The sequence below is a fragment of the Melospiza melodia genome, chromosome Z, assembly GCF_035770615.1.
Source record: "Melospiza melodia melodia isolate bMelMel2 chromosome Z, bMelMel2.pri, whole genome shotgun sequence".
In the NCBI taxonomy this organism is placed as follows: Eukaryota; Metazoa; Chordata; class Aves; order Passeriformes; family Passerellidae; genus Melospiza; species Melospiza melodia.
This window is the reverse complement of record NC_086226.1, coordinates 54,946,058-54,957,374: the sequence shown is the minus strand read 5'-3', so window position 1 is coordinate 54,957,374 and position 11,317 is coordinate 54,946,058. Positions and strand designations below refer to the sequence as shown.

General features: G+C 40.8%; 1 protein-coding gene across 2 annotated transcripts in view; it reads right to left on the bottom strand.

Annotated features, from left to right (window-relative positions):
* Positions 1-5,740: 5,740 nt before the first annotated feature.
* Positions 5,741-11,317, bottom strand: part of NTRK2 (neurotrophic receptor tyrosine kinase 2) — a 199,018-nt gene continuing 193,441 nt past the window's right edge. For both annotated transcript variants that reach the window (XM_063181050.1, XM_063181051.1), the window contains one exon: positions 5,741-11,089. In XM_063181050.1, coding sequence (XP_063037120.1) covers positions 10,904-11,089 — 186 coding nt within the window. In that variant the 3' untranslated portion in view covers positions 5,741-10,903. The remainder of the gene's footprint in view (positions 11,090-11,317) is intronic.

Here is an 11,317-nt window from a genome sequence, read left to right as displayed (position 1 = left end):
AACCTCGGACTTTAGAATCCTTGGATTCCTAAACTCTCGGATTTCCTGAATCCCCGGATTCCTGAACCTCCAGATTTTGAATCCCCTGCCGTCTGGTTGTTTCTGGGGTGTTTGTTAATAATGGTTTCTACAAGATCAAAAGCTGTGGCTGGTATAAGTGATCAAGTTGGGCCCTCCAAAAAGGACGTGAGTGTACAGACGCACCCCTGCCCAGAATGTTTGAGTTTATTGGTGGCATCAGGGAGTGCTGTGGAGGAAAACTGTTTACGCTGCGAACAAGTGAATGACCTCCTTTTAATGGTGGCTGAGCTTAGGGAGGAAGTAGAAAGATTAAGGAGTATTAGGGAAAGTGAAAGGGAAATAGATTGGTGGAGTTCAGCCCTATCATCTTTAAGGGAGGTTACTAATCAAGAGACTGAGGATTTATATGCCTCCCACTCTCAGACGCTAGAAGGGCACTTGGTGGATGAAGAGGAATGGGAATGGGTCCCTGTGAGGGGTGGTAAAAATGGAAAAATCTGCCCCCCTCCATCATCCAGCCAAGTACCACTACAGAACAGGTATGAGATATTGGATCCAGAGATACAACTAGATGGTTTAGGAGAGAATTGTCTGCCTAGTGAACCTCCTAATTATGTTTCACCTGCAACACGAGTTATTACCTCTAGTACCAAGAAGAAAAGAAGGGTAATCGTCGTAGGTGATTCCCTCCTGAAAGGAACTGAAGGTCCTATATGTCGACCAGACCCATCCCATAGGGAAGTCTGTTGCCTCCCTGGGGCCCGGGTACAAAATATTACTGAGAGACTTCCTGGACTGATTCAGCCCTCTGAATATTATCCACTGCTGATAGTTCAGGCTGGCAGTGATGAGATCGAGAAGAGGAGCATTAAGGAAATCAGGAAGGACTTCAGGGTACTGGGTCAGGTAATTGACAAGGCAGGAGCACAGGTAGTGATGTGCTCAGTCCCTTTGGTGGCGGAGGATAAAGATGAAAGAAATAGGAAAATTCGTATCATTAAGAAGTGGCTTAAGCATTGGTGTCATCGACATAATTTTGGATTTTATGACCATGGCGAAACTTTTACAGCATCTTCTTTGCTGGAATCAGATGGGGTACACCTCTCCGTTAAGGGCAAAAGGATTTTAGCTCATGAACTGGCAGACCTCATTGAGCGAGCTTTAAACTAAGCTTGAAGGGGGAATGGGAACCAGCTGAGCTAACTGGAAGCAGGCCCAAGAATTGTAAACGTAAGATAGGGGTGAACTCAGTTGCCCAGATGAAGTGCATGTATACAAAACAAGAAGAGCTGGAGGCCATGGTACAACTGCAAAGCTATGATGTAGTTGCCATCACGGAAACGTGGTGGGATGACTCATATAACTGGAGTACTACATTGGCTGGATACAGACTCTTCAGGAGAGATAGAAAAGGAAGAAGAGGAGGTGGCGTAGCCCTTTATGTTAAGCAAACCTTCGATGCCATTGAAATTGAAACAAAGGAAGAAGGTGTCGAATGTTTATGGATAAGAATCAAGGGGAAGGCCAACTACGCCGACATCATATTGGGAGTCTGTTATCGTCGACCTGATCAAGAAGACGAAGTAGACGATTTATTCAATAAGCAGTTGTGCAATGTTTCAAGATCATCAACCCTTGTTCTTGTTGGTGACTTTAATCTACCAGATATCTGCTGGGAATTTAACACAGCAGTAAAGAGGCAATCCAGAAAATTCTTAGAAACTATGGAAGATAACTTTTTGTTACAGCTGGTAGATGAACCCACCAGGGGAGGGACTACATTAGATTTGTTATTTACAAACAGGGATGGGCTGGTGGGGGATGTGATGGTTGGAGGTCGTTTAGGGCAGAGTGATCATGAAATAATAGAGTTTTCAATACTTGGCGATATTAGGAGGAGCACGAGTAAAACTCGTATACTGGACTTCCAGAGGGCGGACTTTGGCCTGTTTAAGAGATTAATTCAGAGTGTCCCTTGGGAAGCCGCCCTTAAAAATAAAGGAGTTCAGGAAGGGTGGGCTTACTTCAAGGCAGAGATGTTGAAGGCGCAGGAACAAACCATTCCTGTATCCTGAAAGATCAGTCAACGGGCAAACGTCCAGCCTGGCTGGGTAAGGAGATCTTGGAAGAGCTTAGGAATAAAAAGAGGACGTATCAGAGTTGGAAAAAGGGTCAGGTCTCCAAGGATGTATTCAAGAGGGCTGCTAGAGTATGCAGGAAAAAAATTAGGGAGGCCAAAGCCCAGTTTGAACTCAGGATAGCGACCGCTGTTAAGGATAACAAAAAATGTTTTTATAAATATATTAATAGTAGGAAAAAAGGTAGGACCAGCCTTTGTTCCTTACTGGACAAAGGTGGGAATTTAGTATTTACAGACGAGGAGAAGGCAGAAGGGTTTAATGCCTTTTTTACCTCGGTTTTTAATGAGAAGATGACTTGCCCTCAAGACTCCCGTCCGTTTGGACTGGTTGATGGTTTTAGGGAACAGAATGGTCCCCACATTATCCAGGAGGAGGCAGTTATAGAACTATTGAAATGCTTGGACATTCACAAATCTATGGGACCAGACGGGATCCACCCCAGGGTGATGAGAGAGCTGGCAAATGAGATTGCAAAGCCACTCTCTATCATTTACCAACAGTCATGGATTACTGGTGAGGTTCCGGATGACTGGAAGCTGGCCAATGTGATACCTATTCACAAAAAGGGTGCAAAGGATGATCCTGGCAATTATAGACCAGTCAGTCTGACCTCTATACCTGGCAAAATAATGGAACAGTTTATATTACGTGCCATCATGCAAAATTTGCAGGATGGCCAGGGTATCAGACCCAGCCAGCACGGATTTAGGAGGGGTAGATCATGTCTAACTAACCTGATCACTTTTTATGACCAGGTAACCCGGCTAGTGGATGCAGGGAAGGCTGTAGATGTTGCTTTTCTGGATTTCAGCAAGGCCTTCGACACTGTTTCCCATAGCATACTCCTACACAAGCTAGCTGGCCGTGGTCTGGATAGGAATACCCTTTGCTGGGTTCAGAACTGGCTGGATGGCCGGGCCCAGAGAGTGCTGGTGAATGGTGTCACATCTAGCTGGCGACCAGTCACCAGTGGTGTCCCTCAGGGGTCTGTGTTGGGACCAGTTTTGTTCAATATTTTTATTGACGATATGGATGAGGGCTTAGAGTCTTTTATTAGTAGTTTCGCTGACGATACTAAATTGGGAATGAGTGTAGATCAACTAGAGGGGTGTAGGGCTCTTCAGAGAGACTTGGAACGGCTGGACGTATGGACAGAATCAAACGGGATGAACTTCAATAAGTCCAAGTGCCGAGTCCTGCACTTCGGCCATAATAACCCCCTGTACCGATACAAGCTGGGGACGGTGTGGCTGGACAGTGCCCAGGTGGAAAGGGACCTGGGGGTGCTGGTTGACAGTCGATTGAATATGAGCCAGCAGTGTGCCCAGGTGGCCAAGAGGGCCAATGCCATCCTGGCCAGTATCAGGAACGGTGTGGCCAGCAGGAGCAGGGAGGTCATTCTTCCCCTGTACTGGCACTGGTGAGGCCTCACTTGGAGTATTGCATCCAGTTCTGGGCCCCTCACTTTAGGAGGGACGTTGAGTTACTTGAGCGTGTCCAAAGGAGAGCAACAAGACTAATAAGGGGCTTGGAGCACAAGCCATATGAAGAACGACTGAGGGAGCTGGCGTTGTTCAGCCTGGAGAAAAGGAGACTCAGGGGTGACCTCATCACTCTCTACAACTTCCTGAAGGGTGGCTGTGGTGAGCTGGGGGTCGGCCTCTTTCTCCGGGCGACAACGGATAGAACAAGAGGACACAGTCTCAAGTTGCGTCAAGCTAGATGTAAGTTAGAAGTAAGAAGGAAATACTTCACAGAAAGAGTGGTCAGAAACTGGAATCATTTACCCAGTGAGGTGGTAGAGGCATCATCCCTTGAAGAATTCAAAAAAAGACTGGATGTGGCACTTGCTGCCATGATCTAGTTGAACAGTTAGAACATCGGCTGGACTAGATGATCTTATAGGTCTTTTCCAGTCTTGAAAATTCTGTGATTCTGTGATTCTGTGAAGTAGAGAAGTAGGCATTGATAAGCTGAGAGATCTTCAGATGCTGTGATGGAAGGATATTGCTGAGCTGTGCATGAGTGATCCTAAACAGACTATCACGTCTGACATGTTTTGGGAGCTTCAGGAGCTCATTAGTCTTTAACAAGCCTGTTGTGCAACCTGAACTAACACCTTTACCCTTACAGTTGCAGTGAACAGAAGGCAACAGAAATGGCACCAGTCACTGCTTTTAAACTGAACCTCTGCTCTGTTACACACTGCATGCTGCAGGGCCGTACGTACCCAGGTGAGAAAAGCAGAAGATACAAAACTCTTCTCCTTTGAGTGACCAAGTGATGAGCAAGTGCTTCAACACTTCTTGCCTGCCCAAGGGCCCATCTGGGATTGAGCTAAAAAGAGCAATGGGACTCTGTGGGTACAGGATGGTTGCTGGGGAGCATAAACTTAAAAGTGGAGTCTTGAGTAGGCTGGGCTGCACAGGAGAGGTACTTGCGGTAATGCTGCAAAAATTCTGAGTGTACTGCTGAGGCACTCCATGGGCCCTGCTGGCTCATCTGTGTCTTCGGTGCAAAACCACCACGAGGAGTGGTAATGTCCTGTCCCTGCTGCAGCTACATCCCCCTAGCCTTAAAAATCCCTGGAGAAAGGGAATGGGGGTGGAGTGTGTGCAGGCTATTGCACCCATGCTGATGTGACTGCAGGACGATGCTATATGCTGGGGGTTTCTGGAGCTCTCACTGGTCCCAAACAGACTTCATCACAACCTGTTGCCTGCAGAGAGGTGTTTATTTTTGGGATAGCAAAAACCCAACAAATCCAGAAGGCATCAGGATTTTACCATGAAAGCCGGTAAGGCATTTCTAAGCTGCTACATGAACTGTCAACAAAAATTTTTAGTGTGTTTTAATGATATTTTCAGTTTTGGACAGATTTCATCCTGAGGCTTCTTCTCAGTAGATTATTTTCCTTTGACCTTTTGAATGCTTATAGCCAGCTCACCTATCTTGAAGAGGTCTCTTGGCAGAAGGAAGCACATATATTCACAAAGTGGGTCTTGTATTGTTTTACTCTGGCCTTGAAGGGCTTGATTGAGATGAAGCCAGATTATGGAGGGATCACTAATAAAGTTGCTGAACCTTCCTTTGATTGTCTATGTTCTGAATCTTAACCAAGTACTTGGATTTAATGATATATTTGTTCACAATCTATTCATAGTAGACTAACATGAGTTAAAAAGAAAAAAAACTACATTTTTAACAGGGCTGCAGTTTGAAGGACACTTTTAGGAAAGTGCCAGAAAATACCTGAAGGCCTGCTTCTGCTAGAAGATAAGCAGGTGTTTGATGCCAGTTGCTCAAATGAACAAGAATTCAAATAGGACCTTCCTTTGGATACTGAAGACCAAAAAAATGTGTCTGCCATTAGGGTGGCCATTCTTTAGTCCTATTAATTTTGGTCAACTCTTCCATGAACTACGAGTTCAGCAAGCTGCTTTTGCTTTGCAGTTTTAGAGTGCAAACTTGCCATGCTTCTAAGCATACCAAACGTTTCCTTCATTTCATCCTAAAAAGAATAGATGTAAATAAAGGCATTCAAACAACAGAAAACAACACACAACACCACATAAAAATTTTAGTGTTTTAAAGTAATAATTTTATCTTTCTTTTGGATGACATTGTTTATTGTAAGACATCATTTTTATTAAATACACTGTAGTACAAGAGACTTTCCATGTCATGTTGAGAGAAGCTGGTCACATGATTCACAAACAAAACTTTTAACACTGATACCTAGGCATCACTTTGAAATCAGCCAAGATGCAATGAAAGTTTTAAAGCAATGACTACTTGTAACAAACTGCAAAACAAGAACCACTAAATATTTCCACAGAGACATCACATTAAATAAATTTTTTAAAAAAAGGAAAAAAAAGAAAGGAGAAAGATAGCTCTACACACCAGGTCACAATTTGGTGACAATATAGAGATTTATATTTGTATGTAGATATCTTCCTCTTTACCTAAAGTGACAAACGGAGTGATATCTAGAATATATACACATAAATTATAGGTGGAGAGAAGGGCTGGGACAAATATTTCATAATTAATTGATTCTGTCTCTATTGGTGATTCAATTAAACATAAATGTTAAATTAAATTATTTGTATATAAAACATTCTTAGGTGCTTTTCTACAAGTTACAGAAAGATACACATAAGCTGCAAGAATTAGGCCTCTGGATAGATTTGATTTGTTCTGTTTTCTCACATATTTCAATCAATGGCCTCACTTACTAGCAGCTTCCATAATCTTTGCTCAAATATTCAGTGTTTATAAAACATCAGCCAGTCATCACTCAGAACCTTCTACAAGCAAACAAAAAATCCCCACAGATCTTGTGCAGAATGCATAGACGGAAAAATAACACACCCATCATTTCCCATTTCTTCTCCTGAGACATATGTTTAAAAGATGGCAAAATAGTCACTTGGTTGCTGTTGTGAATTTCACAGTGTTTTCCCTGCAACATTTAGACTTTTTTCTTTTTTTTGCTTCATATTTGTGATGAACAACACTTCCCCCCACCCTGCCCAAACAAAGGTGTTTTAACTAAGGCTCTAAAGGACCTTTAATTCAAAGAAGCAGTGGTTTATTCCAGCCCTCACAAAAAGAAGATACAACTTCCTGTGCTATCAAAACCTTCATCTCTCTTTAGCAATCCCAACCCAACTTCCTCTCCAGTCCCTCCCTTCTCCCCTCCCCCACATTTTATAGCAGTATTGGAAATTCAGTTACAGGCCGCAACAACCCAAATGCGGACTAGTTCTAGCACATATACATTATACCTTAGTCATTTGGGTTATTTAATTTCTTTTCAAAGTGTTTTGTAAAAGTCTACGTTGACCACAATCTCTTTTAAAGGTGAGGAGGGTACAGACAGAAAGAAAAAGAGAGGGAAAGAAAGAAATAAAAGAGAAGGAAAGAAGGAGGAAAGACAAGAAAAGAGAAAGAAGGAAAGAAAATGATAAAAAATAGCAAGAAAAAAAAAAAAACAAGATCAAAAATAAGCAGTTACTTATTAACCTGTAGACAACATATAGATATTTTGCTTTACAGGTCAAAATGAATGCAGTCCTTTAGAAAGTGTACACTCCATCAGGCATCATGGGATGCGGTTGCTTTACAAGTGTCTTTCTCCACGGTCAGTTCTGAGTTTTTCAGATCTATTGAGAGTGAAGGACAGAGTGCGAAGAATGCTACTATTATTCCTCCTGAATGTCAGTGTTCTTGTTCTCCAAGTCATGTTGCAGTGGGAATAGTCCAGCTCGTTCTTGGAATTATTTAGTTACTGCAGGCAAGTGCAAAATGCTAATGGAGCTGCACTATTGTACTAGAACAATAAAACAACAGGAGCACAAACCCAGAAAAGACAGTAAAACAAACTCTGTTTTTGGAGCTTGGAAGCTTATCTGTTAATTTCATTGTGAAAATCAACAAGTGAGATGGGAATGGAAGAAATGCTTTTCTGCAATCATCTGGGGAAGAAAAGTGCTCGTTGTTAAATCTCTGGCATTCTAGCATTGCCTCTGCTGCACACCAGTTAGAAAGTTGAATCTTACAAATATAGAAAAAGAAATATCAAAAGAAAAAAAATTTGGTTACTCAGCAGACGTTATCAATTTATTAATAGCACTCTAATCATAATTTGTAATAACAAAGGTGTATGTAAATTTATACATATACGCACAGTCCATACATAATGTGCATGCATGTCTGCACATATATAAGTAAAATACAACAGACATAGGCATACATGTATATGCTATGTGTGTGTATATATATATATGCCATATGCAAACACACATATTATATATATATATATGGTCAGTTCATAGCACAGAAAGTCCTATGTCCAGAAAGACTTTTTAAATGAGCCTGATTGTCATAATTACTTAGTGTACACAATTTACCTGACAGTGCAAGCATGATGAATATGCACATATACTCACCCTTCATTGTGATTTGAACATATTTCTTCCTCTTCTCTGCTCACTCTGCTACACTTACCCATCATTTCATGAACAAACGCAAACTATGTATAGCTACAGTTTACAGCTTTTCTACTGTGATTATACATTTTATGCACTACCAAGAACATTAATGTTATAGGTCAAGGTTATAGGTGGTGGCTCTGTAGAACATTTGGTCCTTTAGAAATTTAACAAACTGCTATGTTATTGCACAATGCATTTTAATACTATTTATTCTCTGAAATGACTCTAAAAGTCTCACTAGTAAACCAAAAAGAAGACGCCACTAAGTACATTTTCAGGGTCTTGTGGTTTTTTGGTATACATTCTTTCAGTGCTTGTAAAACACACCTGCTTGCTTTTGGGCTGGAGACTCTTTTACAGTAAAAGCATCATCTTAGATGCCTTTTTCTCAGAAGAAACTAAGACAGAATATGCAGGTAGAAACTTAGCAGCCCCCTCCACCAACTGCACCCTCTTCCCACTGCACAGTAAGAGGACTCTGATATCTTTCTTTTCCACCACTGTTATTTTGAAGATCAATTTCAAATTCCTTTAAAATATAACATTCATATTCTCAAGAGAATGGGTTTCACTGGATGCTCAGTCTTTTTCTAGTTTTCTGTGAGAACTTCCAAGACAGTCTAGATAAAATCTTAAGGCCCATTTTGTAGGAATCTTCCTCTGGCTTTTTATGTGTTTCCAGTTCAGTAGCAGTTAAGAAATTATATCTAGTTTATTAAAGAAATACTGAGTATGGCTTTATAGTTACACTGTCATGTTTATTTGTAATGCTGCCTTTTCAATGACATTGAGAAGGGTAAAACTTCATCAGTGTCCAGTGAACTGTTTTATTCTGAAAATCTTCAGAATTTTTAAAAGCTAGCTCTAAAAGCTTCTGAAGGAAAAACTTAAAGTGCCTCAATAAATAATACATGCGAGCAAATTATATATTAAATGTGCTATGGGAACACTTACAAAAATAAAATGCTTAATTTATTAAATAAAATATCCCCAACACGAAGATGGACTATTTTGATCTGGCTCATATCAATAAGAAATAATAAAAAGAGAAAATGGAAAGAAAGATCACTTTTTTGCAATAACGCCCCCTCACAGAGGGAGGCAGAAGTCTTGAGGAATAGGTAAGGTAGGTTTCATTTGTAAGAATTCATATTAAAAATAATCCTAGCTCTAAATTTCAAATTGTCAACTTCTAGTTTGAAAAACAACATGTATGCTCATGCAGCGATCATCAACACAGTGGCCATGCAAATGTTGTACACATACAATGCCAATCCAACCAAAAATAAATTATTTAATAAAGTGTTTATGTTGGTTATGACAGCAATAGTACCAATACAAAAATGACGCTGAGGTCAGAATCTTTGCACTCTGAATAGCAAGCCATAACCACAGAGTAAATTTTTTTTTTTTCTAGAGATCTTTATCCCCTGCTATGTCTCAAACATAACCAGTGATCTCCGTGCTTTAGATTATTCATGTTATATCAGCCTATAATATCTATAACATTGTAAAGGCATTTTAACATGGCTAATGTCCTCCATTAGCCCCTTCTAATGAAATATAGGTTATATCATTATGAGTTTGCTATGTCTACTAGGGTGTACTACGAGATGAGTGATTGTTTCTGCACAAAGGGCATTAATCGACAAAGACCATGCACAGTTTTGCTTGCACGGTTAAAAAAAGAAAAAAGAAAGGATCAAGGAAGGAAGGAATATGCTGCTGGACAAGCACAGCATAAGATACACCTGCCTCAGCATTTGTAGTTTGTCCTATCAAAATCCTTAGTTCCAACATGTAATCTTGAAATTAATATTGTATGTAACTAAATCTAGCTTCAGCCTTTACTAAAAATGACTAGCTGGAGAACATTTTTACACCAGTGGCATGACAATATCCTACTAGAAGACAAAAAAAGGGCATGTGTTTACTTTATCATGTTGTAACACAATTGCGTGCGGTGCAGGCAGCATCTTATTTTGTTTCACTTGATTCTGGCAATGAATGGTGCTGGCAAAGCACCTCCTTAAACAATTCCTTAAGTCCTCAGAAAGACTCTTCAGCGAAATGGCTAGACCCTTTCTTGTCTTCAATCAAATAACTTCAGTGTTTTCATGTAGGATTGGATGCCACCTGATTTCCCAAGGTCCTCCAGATAGTGTGTCACACAAGAGTGTCTTCTTTCTATCTGGCTTTGTCTCTGCAAAGAACATTCTTCATGTACAGAACACCAGTCTTCTTTTTCCACCCACAGGCTGAAGCAAAAAAAAAATGAGGTGAATCCATAGAAACTCCCAGTAGCTATACAGCAGAAATCACAAAGTTTTAGTCAAATATATTTTTCCCTTTTTTTCATCCACATCAAAGGCATGAATACAACAAGGCATTGTTAGTTGTGGTGGGCAAACTGAAGAGTCTGCTGATATAACAGATTGGATTTTTAAGGCCTTTGTCTATGCAGAGTTACAATAATGCAGAAGCCAAATTGATTAGAAAGACAGGAGAGAAGGAAAAAAAAAGATAGAAACTGAGAGAAAGAGAGAAGATACATCTTGGTAATGTCTAAAAAGTCAATACTGTGTCTACAGATGGAGAAGCACACATTGCTTGCCCTTTGAAAGCTTCTCCGTAACTTTGTCATTAATACTGTCAAAGTTAAGAACACATTTTAATGTAGTTCAGCGGCAGTTGAACACCTTCATTCCCGCAGCCCAGAAGAAGAAATGCTAGGAGACTTTAGCCTAAAATATCCAAGTAGACTGGAGATGCCTTGGCCAAGTTCTGAAGGAGGGAGTGGATTTCTTTGATGTTAAGCCTCATGTGAGGCTCCCGTTGCCAACAGCCCAGCATCAAGTCATACACTTCCTTTGGGCATGTGCGAGGTCGCTGCAGGACTCGGCCCTGAGTGATGCACTCAATCACCTATGAGAAATCACAAGCAAAGGATCAGCTGTGCCAGCTACGTAGAGTTCACCCATGGAAGAGTTAACTTTAACCACAGCAGCCTCACTGGTGGCTGCCATGCAGCCGTCTCTGAAAAGGACTGCTTTTCTAGGCAGATGTATGAGCAGCAGTATACAATCTGGAAAATTCACTGTAATGTAAGTGGTCAAAGAGCAATCACTTCACTCGTGTTAAGTTTACCACATT